Source organism: Pristis pectinata, chromosome 1 (genome assembly GCF_009764475.1).
Source record: "Pristis pectinata isolate sPriPec2 chromosome 1, sPriPec2.1.pri, whole genome shotgun sequence".
NCBI lineage: Eukaryota > Metazoa > Chordata > Chondrichthyes > Rhinopristiformes > Pristidae > Pristis > Pristis pectinata.
Window position 1 is genome coordinate 48,838,808 of NC_067405.1, and position 13,535 is coordinate 48,852,342.

The 13,535-nt window shown below is 37.8% G+C and overlaps 1 protein-coding gene across 1 annotated transcript in view; it reads right to left on the minus strand.

The window, feature by feature from the left end:
• Window positions 1-13,535, minus strand: part of ttn.1 (titin, tandem duplicate 1) — a 337,974-nt gene that overhangs the window by 306,843 nt on the left and 17,596 nt on the right. Inside the window, 10 exon segments of the mRNA XM_052029783.1 lie at window positions 15-287; window positions 441-707; window positions 1,262-1,543; window positions 1,622-3,315; window positions 3,412-3,580; window positions 4,775-4,939; window positions 5,027-5,298; window positions 5,356-5,600; window positions 5,761-5,991; window positions 12,286-12,467. Of these exon segments, the coding sequence (XP_051885743.1) occupies window positions 15-287; window positions 441-707; window positions 1,262-1,543; window positions 1,622-3,315; window positions 3,412-3,580; window positions 4,775-4,939; window positions 5,027-5,298; window positions 5,356-5,600; window positions 5,761-5,991; window positions 12,286-12,467 (3,780 nt within the window).

A 13,535-nucleotide genomic window follows, 5' to 3' on the forward strand; every position in this document is an offset into this window, starting at 1 on the left:
AAATGAATACTTACACTGTACAGTTAAACGTCCAATTGTTGAGAGGTCAAAATCAGTGGCAAGAAATGAGTATCTGCCAGCATCTTCTTTAGTTGCGTCCTCAATCAGCAACATATGTGATGTTTTATCTATGACAATGTGAATGCGTTCATTAGCTTGGATTTCTTGGCCATCTTTCTGCCAGACACCTTGAACATTTTCTTGAGAGAATTTTACTTCAAGTTGGGCGATATCACCTTCACAAACAGTCTGATCTTCAAGATCTTGTAGGATATTCACTGCACGTGCTGCAAATAACAAAGATTGCTTTTGTCAATAAATTCTTGGCAATATTTCTAAACATGATGAATTTACAAACATAAGATTCTTTCCTTCAAACCACATATTAGAAAATACAAAAGCTGTGCACCAATGTCATCTTCCATGCAAAATTAACTTACGTTTCATTTTCAGATTGCAACTTGTCTTTTTATCATGTACTACAAAACTGTAGCTACCCTGGTCTTCCCTGGCAACATCCTTAACTGTCAGAGTATGACGACCACGTCGAGATAAAATGGAGTACTTGCTGCTAGAATGGATCTCCATGTCCCCCTTATACCATTTTCCTTCAGCATCTTCACATGAAACAGCACATTCCAATTCACCCGAGAATGATTCTGGCACTTCTAGATCTGCAAGCTCTTGAATGAATTCAAGGACAGTTCCTATGTGCAGATGACAAAATGTATAACTTTTAAGTCATTTCTTCATTGCACATTTTAATATATTAATACAATGAAATTATATTGTACAGTTTGTTTCTCCAGCACTCACAGTGGGAAACTGACATGAGTAAGTGACCAGGTACAAAATTACATTACAAATTCTCAACACACCATCCTTTTGAATGGGATTCTCTGAAGGAAGCTGTGATCCACGAACGTATCGTACATCAGTAATATGGCAACATGTATGGCAGAGCAACTTTAACTTGGTAAGATATTCCGTGATACATCACGGAAGGATTAGGGCAAAGTTAGATACTAGGCTACATTAGGAGATATTAAGACATTGGACAAATCAAAACCTGTAATCCTCCAAAAACTCCATTTCTGGCCTCATGCATCTCTGCTAACTCATTAACTGTCAAGGCCGCAAGCATTAGAATTCCCTTTCTAAACTACTCTGGCTGCCTGCTCTCCTTCCATTCACTCTTTGTGTACTGTCTGTTGTGAATAAGTAATTAAGATATCAGAATGCAATCTAAGCCTTTTCTCACCTTCAACAAAAAGCTTAGCTGTGGATTTTATTGAAGAATCTTCAGCAAGAGCACAAGTGTACTCTGCAGCATCATTCATATTAATGGTCAATACAGACAATAAATGAACCTTTCGGTCGGAATGCATTCGGTATTTGTCACCAGAGAAAATTTGAACATCATTCTTAAACCACTGTACTTTAATAAATGGTTCTGATAATTCACATTCGAAAGTTGCCATGGTATCTTTCTCTTTTGCATTGACATCATGTAGCTCCTCAGTAAATGTGATCACTTGTTTGGCTGAAAAGCAAAATAAAAACTGTAAATGCCAAGTGATCAATAAACAAAATATAGTGTTTAGTTCATGAAGTTAAGTACCTTGTACAAGCAGAAAAGCATGGCTTGAGATTTCTCCAGCAACATTGATTGCTTTTACCATTATACTAGCAGAATCTTCAGGTACGACATCTCTAATCACAAGTTCACAAACATTGTCTTCAGGCCAGTACCAGTAGATCCGTTCAGTTTTTTCAAGCTTCACACCATTCTTAAACCACTGGCATTCAGGGTCTGGCCTGCCTACTACTCTAACACGGAAATGACTTTCTTCTCCGTGAGCTACAGTCTGACTCTGAATGCGCTCTAAAATTTTGGGAGCCTCCATACTTGGCGATAATTGAATCTTATCAGGTTTAAAAGTTGGAATGCTGACAGTGCCTTCAGGAGGAGGTAATTTCTTCTCCTCCTCAGGTACTTGTTTGGTCCAATGGAGAAGTTCTTCTTTTCTTTTTCTTAGCATATCTTCATAAGCTTCATCCCGTCTGCGTGATTTGAGTTCAACTGCTGTAATGGCTTCATAATAACCTTCTTCCTTTCTACGTTTAAACTTACTTCGCAATTCTTCAGTTTCCTCTGTTAATTTTGCATGAACAATTCTTTCAGCCTTCTTGAGTTTCACCACTTCTTTAGCTGCAGCATCTGTTGGCTTTTCTACTTTTATGACTTCAAAGAATGGCTTGGCAGGTTCCGAAATGCCAGTTTCAACTTTCTGTTCAGGAGCTCGCCGCAAGATAGACCTGAAATCTTCTCTTTCATTGATTTCTAGTTTTACTGTGTGTTCCACAACCCCCTCAGGATTTTCTGCTGTAACTTTGACATTACCTGAATCATAGGATTTACAATCAACAATTTCCAGGTAATAGATACCATCATACCGTAGTCTAAACCGTTTGCTCTTGCGAATAAGTTGCCCATTAAGGTACCAGTTCACCTTTGGTTGAGGATAGCCTATCACACGGCACCGGTAACGAGCTGTTTCACCTTCCAATACTCTTGCTGGTTCTGGAAACAAGACTATTTCAGGCTTTGTTTTCTCTTTTATAAGGTCTTCTGAAACGCCTGTAAGTGCTCCTTCATGGGCTATCCTTTCAAGTTCTTCAATTCGTTGCATTCCCCTTCTGCCTTCAGGTAACTGTGATTCTTCAACAAGGCTCTTTTCGTCTTTCACAATGAGGGTAGCTGATGTCTGATCAGCACCATACTTGTTTGTAGCTCGACAGGTGATAATACCACTATCCCGAGGATATGCTACTTCAAAGTCAAGACTACAATAGCCAAATTCATTAATCATGCGAAGTCTGTTGGCTGCAGCAAGAGGTTTACCATCATGCAACCACTCAACAACCATTGTTGGATCACCAATTGGTGTTAGTCTGCATTCAAAATGTGCTGGCCCAAAACACTTGAGCCTCACAGAGCTGGTCTTCTTTTTGAAGTGAGGTTTCTGCTGTTTTTCCTTATCATACAGATCACCTTCCTCCCACTGTTCCTGACCATAACGCAGATGGAGAGGTTCTAGTTCAGGGGCTGATATCTCCTTAGCCTTGTATGTTCCCTTTGGAATGATTAATTTTCTCTCTGGTTCAGGTTCAGCATATTCAAGTTCAACATTGACTTTACACCTTGTTGTGTCACGGCCGGCTTTGTTAATGGCAGTTGCAGTGTACCATGCAGCATCATAACTAGCTGCAGAATCAATTTTAAGTGTACCTTCTCCTTTAGTACCTTCAATCCTAAAATACAAGAAAGCAGAAATTATGATACAACAAGTAGGACTAATGTACATATGCATGTTGACATTAATACTATCAGAATTGTAAAATACTTACTTTATATGAGGATACTTGTGTTGAGCAATAATATCACTGTTCTTCAGCCATACAATATCAGGATTTGGGTTTCCAACAGCTTTTACTCCCATTGCAATAGGGGCACCTTCTTTAACACTGACATTTTTCAATTTTTCCAAAAACTGTGGTCTCAGTAAATGTTCTTTAGCTATTAAAAGAAGAGTTTTGAAACTTAAAGATTTGAATCTGCAATAACATATATACTAAGTATAATCTGAAGATGAATTTTAGCAATTGTGTCCTTCATTTGCTATGCAACAGAGAGAAAGATCCACATTGTGAATAACAGTCTTTCCACACCATTGGAGGATGCATATGTTACTGCTAAAATGCTTCCTACATCAAGTAAAAACCCACTTACAATTCATATGGGATCATCGTTGTGCATTTGTTAGTTATCAACTCAAAATACTGTCAGAAATCTAGAAGCAGGTCAATACCCTCCCATTACAGCAAATAAGAGAGAATCCCCTGGTTATAGTTTAAAAAGACAAAGCTAAGCAAAAAATATTATTTTTCATTTGTATTGTAATACAATACAGACTTGATAAGGCAATTACTAGTATCTGTTAATCTGAGATTTAATGTACAGGTCCAAGGCTTACTACACATTCTATCCATTTTAGCCTTATTAACCAGAGATTCAGAACAAATTTGGAGTTAAGTTTCTGAGCAGCCATTATCTCATGTAATGGAAGAACTAAACCTGACGGGATAAATGGTCTGTTCTTGATCCTTTTTCCCATAAATATGGCCAGTCAGGATATAGAGCACACGGAGTTTCTAGACAATATGGCACAATGCTCACCCAGGCCATCATCTTTTATTGTAATTAAATCTACTAACATTCTCAAGTTGAACCACCTGGGCAGCACTAAATTCATTCATTGTCTGATATATTGAGAACTGGATGATAAGGTCTGACAAAGTGTTCACATTTTATTTAAACAAAGCAGACATTAATGTTCTTCGATCAGAGCAACCCATCATATATCTTGTTCATATTTGCGCAAGGTATGATTTTCAACTAGCATAATGCTTATTTAATGTTCACACAACAGTCTATTTCTCTTAAATTGCACTGGAAATCCTACTGCCACAATCAGTAGTTTCTCAGTGTCTTCAAAATAATGAACATGGAGGAAAATATCAATATTATAATGAAGTAGCATTAACTAATCTCAGCTCACCAGTACAAGGACAGGAGCAACTATTGATGCTGTTCCTCATTATTACTCTGTATCTGTCTGTTGCAAAAAGCAATCAACATATTTCTGACAAAAGGATGGCTTAAAGTATATTTCAGATTTTTTATTAATTAAGATAATATAGTTTATGTTACCTTCTACAGAGAGTGTCATAGAGACAGAAGTTTTCCCGGCCCGGTTTTGTGCTACAACAGTCCATTCGCCAGAATCAACTGGCAATGCAGGAACAATAATCAGTGATTGAATTCCATCTTCTTTCACCACAATCTTGTGAGTATAATCATTCACAATTTGATGTCCTGGATCAGAAACATATATTATATTAACTACTGAAATTCCCCATATATTTTTTTGCATTCATTGACTTGAAAACACATAATTCTTACCATTGTGAAACCACAACGTCTCAGGCATGGGCCTCCCAACAACCTTTAGGTCAAATCTAGCAGTTTGTCCTTCAGAACATTTAAATGATGTAGGTTTCAAAACAAAAACAGGTTTGTACAATCTCTCAAGTTGAGTCTCATCTGTATCTTCTAGCCTACGTGCCGGTGACCGACTTGGAGATCGAGGAGACACAGAGCTAGAGGAAGGGAATAAACAATTTAATGTTAAATTTTCTATTTTGAAATCACAAGCTGATTAACTTTGCAATGTTCTAATTGCTACAGAATATGAAACACAATGCAAAGAGAGAATGTCTAATAAATAGTACCGCATTCTTCTCATCATTTCTGTTGTTGGTAAATAAGTTTGGGTTGCTGGAGCACCAACAGGCTCTATGAACAACTTTCCAGAGCAAATGGCATTTCCCTTGATGTTGCTGGCCAACACTGTGTAAATGCCCTCATCCTCTGGCAAAACTGCAGAAATCCGCAGATTGGCTTTGCCATCCTGAGACGTCTCCATAACATAGTGATCCCCATGTTTCAGACGTTTACCATCTTTGAACCATACAATCTAAAGAAAATATAAAATGTATACCATCAAGATATATTAAATCAAATTAAAATATACAGAAGCATTTTAAATTGTGCAAGATATATTAAAAACATATTTCATCCAAATATTCTGATCTTGTATTGTAACCTATTTGGATTGTAATGCAAATATTGTTTACCTTAGGCAATGGATGACCAGATACTTTACAATGGAAGGTAACACCCATTCCATCAAGAATTCTGTAACTTTTCACTGTTGAATCAAATCCTGGTTCAATGGATTCCTCGGCAGAAATATCTAACATCATTTCTTCACCATCTTCCTCCAGAAGTTCTTCCAAAGTAATTCTGATGATTCGGAATTCAATTTCTTTTATAAGTCTTTCTTCAAACGAAGAAATGTGGTACTCCTAAATAACGTGGACAGCATTAATTTCAACTGACGTTAAGTCATCGGCTAAAATATGACAAACATGCAAAACAGAAAACAGGAATTATTTAATGAACACCTACATAAGTACATTAAAATACACACAGAATATAAACATGACAATGTTAAACCATTTGAATATATTGATGCGATAAAAAGCAATGCAGTATGCGTACAGATTTTCAGAAGCATTTTCATGAAGATTTTACTTGAAAATTGTTAGGAAAATTGCAGCTTAAAACATTTAAATCCTTTTTAAAATCCTTTAAGAGATAAAGGAAATTTAGTAACAAATAGAAAGAAAAGGAGAAAGTTAGTTTAAAGGCTGTTTTTCATCTTGAAACCAAGAAAAGTTGAAAGTGGTGCTCCCAATTATGAGCATTGCATCTATTTTTGTTCTTGATGTATGTAATATAACTCTGATAATTCAGCATTCTTAGGACTTTGGTGGTTGCCAGAATAGTAGATTTTCTGGACTATTGGATATTGATCATGGGGCCTAAGAGTACAAGTGCACAGTTCATTGAAAGCAGCATCACAGGTAGGCAGGGTGGTGAAAAAGGCATTTAGCACACTGGCCTTCATCAGTCAGGGCATTGAGTATAGAAGTTGGGACAATATGTTGCAGTTGTGAGGCTGCACTTGAAGTACAGTGTACAGTTTTGGTCACCCTGTTATAAGAAAGACATGGTTAAACTGGAAAGAGTGCAGCAAAGATTTACAAGGATGTTGCCAGGACTAGAATGCCTGAGTTACAGGGAGAGATTGGCCAGGCTAGGTCTTTATTCCTTGGAGCATAGGAGAATGAGAGGGGTGATCTTAGAGAGGTTTATAAAATCATGAGAGGCATAGTTAAGGTGGATGGTAGCAGTATTTTCCCCAGGGTAGGGGAGTCCAAACTCAGGGGCATAGATTTAGGGTCAGAGGGGAAAAATTTAAAAGGGACTTGAGGGGAAACTTTTTCACGCAGAGGGTGGTGAGTATATGGAACAAGGTGCCAGAGGAAGTGGTTGAGGCAGGTGCAACAGTATCATTTAAGAAGCTCTTGGATACATACATGCAGGGCGGGGCTTAGAGGGATATGGGCCGAATGCAGAAAATTGGGCCTAGATGGGTGGGCACCATAGTTGGCATGGTCTCATTGGGCTGAAGGGCCTGTATCCGTGCTGTATTATTCTATGACTCTATTCATATTAATACTCCTACACACCTTTAATTCACATTTTTAAATGTTATTCAGTAGTATAATAAATAAAAATTATACATTGGTATAATAAGGTGAATCCAATGAGTTTAAGGTGAGAGCAAGAAACAATGCCCCAGTGAGCCAAACTATTGGGATTTCCAAATAATCAGACAACGGATCATTCAGAGTTTTACTGTATGGACAATTTGGAATTAACAACAACACAAAAGTAGAGAGCTTGACAAAAAAAGAAATGAAGAGGATTAGCCGAAAGGGCAGAATGGTGGTTAGCTACAAAACACAGCTGCACAGTATACTGTAATACATATTGGGAGAAATGACACACGTGGTTTATTTTACTTGTTATATGCCTAGCTTGTGAAGACAGACTGCAAGTCCCAGCAGAGAGGCCACAGCCATTTTAAGATCCAGAGTTCAAATGGAAACAGCAAGTTGCCTATTCCAAAGTGATATTCTGATGCAGTTTGCCAGATTTAAAGTGAATCAACAATGGGTTTCACAAAGGATGCCTAGCCAGCAATAAACCAGTTTACATAGATGCATTAAAATTATGAAAGGTAGTGTGACCCACTGGAGCACACCTCTTCTTGCTAACCTGAAGAAATAGATCAGTTATCATTCTGGGGTTCCCTCAACTCTATTCATGGTAAAATTGGTTAGAGGGTGTATGCTCCGACAAATTTTGTCCTCAAAATGGCAAATGGAGGATCTATATACTGGTCAGGACTAGAATTTGAATATTTGCCACCCCTTTGAATCTCCTGATTATCACCTGATTTGGCTGGATTCCATCAAATTCCGTCAGACTTCATTCACATTGTCTAGAACAACCCACCTAGCAGTTTATTCTATATCCTTGGTACTCCGCCACCTCCTCCACCATTTCTACGGTCACCTACGACAACAAGCAAGCAGCCCAGGAACTTCCTTGGCACCAAACAGCTTCAAATAATTCAACTGCTCCTGTTTTTATCTACTTCCTTGCTCATCCATCCCACTCATAGCTGTCCCTCCAATCCCAATTCTGAACTGTTGTATCTACTTTCTCATTTCTCTTTGCTCCACCTGCTGTTCCTTTCATCCTATTTCTAATAAAATTCTAATCATTCAACTACTCTTGATGGCCCTAAAAGCTGACATTGTTAATTACTATCTCTCCTTGGACTTTGTTCTTCCTCTCTTTCAAAACTGCGTGCTAAGTTCTCTGTCTAAAAGTCATAGCCATCCAACCCACATATCCATTCCTCTTTTCTTTTATACAGCTAAACTTTGGTAAGAATAAACATCCCTAAAAAGTCAATAGAAGAGAAACTGAGTTACCGTTTCAGGTGGAAGATCCTTCATTAGTTCTGAAACTTTGGCTCGGACAGACCAAGGGACTGCTGCACTATCAAAGCAGAAGTTTCTGAACTGATGAACGGTCTTCAACTAAAACATTAACTGTTTCTCCTTCAAAGGATGCTTCATGACTTGCTGACTATTTCCTGTATTTTCTGTTTTTATTTCATATATCCAACATCTGCAGCTTTTCTATTTTCCTCAAAGAGACAACGTATATTTGTCACCAATTATTCTACCATCCCCAACTATTGCCCCAAGTAAAGGAAAATATTCACAACCTTATAACAACTCTGAACTGTTAAACCCCAGGACACTTTCACAAAACTTTTCACCATAGCTTCTTAATCTGTCCACTACCATCTAGACCCCTCTAGTTCCTACATACGTTTCAAACTGTTGCTTTTTGTGAAGTCCCTATGCTTTCACACAAACAATGATGACTGCGGCTTTAACTCCTTGGACCAAAAAGACTGATTTTTCCCTCTGACTCTTGAGTTCCCTCAACTCTTTTAAGACTCTTCTCAAAACCAAACCCTCACCCTTTCAAAATAATCCTTCTTCAGTTCAGCAACTTTTCCCTGAGTTGTGCATTTTTAAACACATAGAACTTACTTCCTACAACAATGGTGTGCTGTTGGATATTTAGAAAAAAATATATAAAGATACAATTTTAATTGGTAGCTAAAGCCTGTAGACACATTGGGCTGTACACTGCATTTGTCCTCTAAATTTTCCTAGCATCATTCAAGAGCAATAGCCACAATATAGGCGAACCCCATGTTATGGCCATTCGGGTTACAGAATTCACCCTTACGGAATTCACAAATCACTATCCAAAAATCCAAGATACAGAATAAAATTAACTATGGTGGGGGGGGGGGGGGGGGTTATTAAATATATAAACACAAAATGCAAAAGAAACAACAAATTTTGTCTGTTTTTATTTTTTACAACTTGCATTTCTTGATGCATGCACAGATAATGTGGCAGTGTTTTAGCATGCTAGTTTCATTCTGCTGTCCGCCAGGTTTCTTTCTCCAGGAGTTTTCCATATTATTTACCCTCAAGATGTCAAAAACAGCAACACCTCCGCCATGACTATCCTCAACACTGGTGCCCTAAGAGGCTGTGTCCTCAGCCCCCTACTTTACTCCCTAAACATTCACGACTGTGTGGCCAGATTCTACTCTAACTCCATCTACAAGTTTGCAGGTGACACCACCACAGTAGGCCGAATCTCAAGTAATGATGAGTCAGAATATAGGAAGGAGATAGCGACCACTAGGCTCGCTATCTCCTTCCTATATTCTGACTCATCGTTATTTGAGATTCGGCCCACTGTGGTGGTGTCATGGCAACAACTTTTCCCTCAATGTCAGCAAAACAAAAGAGCTGGTCATTGGCTTCAGGAGGGGGGGGTGGTGCACATGTTCCTGTTTACATCAACGGTGCTGAGGTTGAGAGCTTCAAGTTCCTAGGAGTGAACATCATCAATAGCCTGTCCCAGTCCAACCACATAGATGCCACAGTCAAGAAAGCTCACCAGCACCTCGACTTTCTCAGGAGGCTGAAGAAATCTGTCAGCCCCCTTTGACCCTCACTAATTTTTAATCAATGCACCACAGAAAGCATCCTATCCGGATGCATCACGACTTGGTATGGCAACTGCTCTGCCCGTGACCGCAAGAAACTGCAGAGAGCTGTGGACACAGATCAGCACATCACAGAAACCAGCCTCCCCTTCATGGACTCTGCCTATACTTCTCACTGCCTTGGTAAAACAACCAACATAATCAAAGACCCCACCCTCCCTGGATATTCTCTCTTCTCCCATCAGGCAGAATATACATAAACCTGAAAGCACAGACCACCATGCTCAAGGACAGCTTCTATTCCGCTGTTATAAGACTATTAAAGGTTCCCTAATATGATAAGATGGACTCTTGACCTCACAATCTACCTAGTTATGACCTTGCATCTTATTGTCTACCTGCACTGCACTTTCTCTGCAACTGTAACACTTTATTCTGCATTCTGTTATTGCCTTTCCCGTGTACTACCTCAATGCACAGATGTGATAAAATGATCTGTATGGATGGCATGGAAAACAATGATTTCACTGTGCCTTGATGACCAATTTACCAAACAGAGCCAGCAAAATTTAACTGCAAGTTGTAAATCTAAACTGAAGGCTGGAAGATGATAAATGGAGGCACAAAAGGCTGCAGATGCTGGAATCTGATAAGTGAGGACTGGTAGTAGAACCAGTGATTTGTGCATTCCTTACCTTCCAGCCTTCAGTTTGTTTTTTTTTTGCTTCAGATTACAATATCTGGAGTTACTTGTGTCTCCAAAGGCAGCTGCTGGCCATTTAAGAGATTTGCTTTGAAAACAGCCCCCCTCCCCTGCTGTGAAGCAGCAGCTATGGTACTAACATCATTACTGTTGAAAGAAAAACTTCCAGTAGGATTACCTCTCCACTTGTAACATGGGATTCAATGAGAAATAGGGTTTCAAATCATGGAAAATTGCAGTACAAATGGTTTTCTAGGAACACAACCCCTCCATAACATGGGGCTCATCTGTACAGTTAGTATCTCTCAACTACACTCCTCTTTAGTTAGTCCTTTTTGTTATAAATGTTTATGTCCACATCCATAACAGAAACTGCCAAAGAAAATGGCTACTTGTGTTTGGCAGTGACTCAGTTGATAGTATTCTTGTCCCTGAATCAGGTTAAAATCCTACTTCAGAGATTTATGCATAAAATCTAGGCCCACATTCCACTGTAATACTGAGGGGCTGCTACACTATCAGTGCACAAGTTATATCCCTTCTATCAGATGGAAATCAAAGATCCCATGGCACTATTTTCCAAGAAGAGCAAAGGAGTTATCCCGTGTCCTAGCCAATATTTAATCTTCAGTCAACATCACAATAAGTTTATTATCACATTGTTGTTTGTGGGAGACTGTTAAGCACAAATTGGCTGCCACGGTTCCTACAATAGAACAAGGGATTACATTTCAGAAGTATTTCATTGGCTGAAAACACTTTAGAACACCCTGAAAGAGATAGAAAGGATGCCACATAAACGCAAGTGTTCTTTTCCTTCTTTCCAGTGTTATTACTGGAGTTCCATGGCAACTTTACATACAAAACTCCCATTAAAATGTGAAGTACTTACAATGGAAATTATGAAAAGCCAAATAAGTAACTCTAAAATGGTGACTGAACAATAACTGCTCACCTGATTCAAATATTCTCCACACTGATAAGAAATCAACCTATAAAATGTGATCTTCCAATCACATCTCATATATCAAGTTGCCTCACATACATAAGCAATTACAGAAGAATAGTGTATTTTCCAAATATCTGAATCATGTTCAAAATAACCATTTAGACAGTTAATCAATATGCAATTTTCTAATGAATAAAAATGTTAGTAATACAATTATAAGTAGTATTTTCCTTCAGCAATTGTTAGCTCTAAATAACAGCTTTTTATACAGGCTTTAGAAAAAAAAATCTTTTTATTGATGTTGAAAATAGCTAGTAAAATTATTTTATCCAAAAGTGAACTAGTTGTGTACTGGTGTATTTTGAAAGCCCCTTAATTTAACTGCAATATTTTGAAAACAGTTTTGACTGGGTATTATAAAGCAGATTTGTATTATAACACAAAGATTTGTTCAGGCAAGCAAATTCAGAGATAAATCTTGCCTGTTCAGTTTTCATCACAGTTTTTCCCATCTTCTTCCTGATTAGTGCTTGTTCTTTGTCATATTCCATCATTGGAATTACCGGTGCTACTTCTGCAACTCTAGGTTCTTGAACATGCTCTGTTACTATTTCTGTTCGATAAATGACCTCCTGGTGTTCCTTCAGGTAAAGCTCATAATCAGCTAAAAATAAATAACATTATAATTAGAAAAGTGTTGAAGGTGTAGAAATTACTGTAATTTGCTAATTGTTAAAACAGGAAGGTTATACAAATAGATAAGTAATTATTAATAATTAATGAACATTATTAATTTTTTTAAACAAACTGGAAGGAAATAAACAGGGTTATCACTTTGGACTCAGTGTTAGGATCACCACTCTAATGACCTGAAGTTAGTTTAAAGGGACACATAAAAATTGATTTTATCCCAAAAAAACATTAAAAAATTTTTTAATGTACTTTGAGCAAACAGATGCCAGATGTAATTAATGGAATTGAGTGGATGAATGGCAGAAAAATAAACTGAATGGATAAACTTTAAAGGCAGAAACCTGAAACACAATTGGTTTGAATACAGCAATTTCCAAAAAGCAGGCTGTTGATGTGGTTTAAGGAAGAACCAAATTCTTTTAAGTAGGATGAAAGAATACGAAAATAATGTATAAATGTTAATTCTGAGCAAATCATTGATTAGACTTCACCTATATCCATTTATGGGTTAATGACCTCAAAACGATGTCAAGACCAGGGAAAGGGTAGAGATTTACTTGGTTAATACCACAGATACTAAAACTTCCTGAAGAGATGAGAGAACTGAGTATTTTTTAATGTCCCATCTAAATTACAGGCTGAACTTCATAATAATGTTACTGAGTTACACACAAGATATTTAAAGTTGCAGGAGAATAATATTTAATTCCTTTAAATTATGGAGGCAGCTAGGAGGGTTTCTCTGCCATTCAATAATATCATGGTTGATCCTTGACCTCAGCACCACTTTTCTGCAGTAACCACATATGTTTTCATTCCCCTATTATCCAAAAATCTTTTGATTTCAGCCTTATATTCAGCAACTTGACACTCTATAGCCCTCTTGGGTTCAGAATTCCAAATATTCGCTATCCTCTAGGTGAAGATATTTATTCTTATTTCACTCTTGAATAGCCAATCTTTTATTTTGAACACAGATTCTAGACGGTCCTGCCAGGGGATACATCATTTCTGCAATAATCTCATTGAGCCCTCTAAA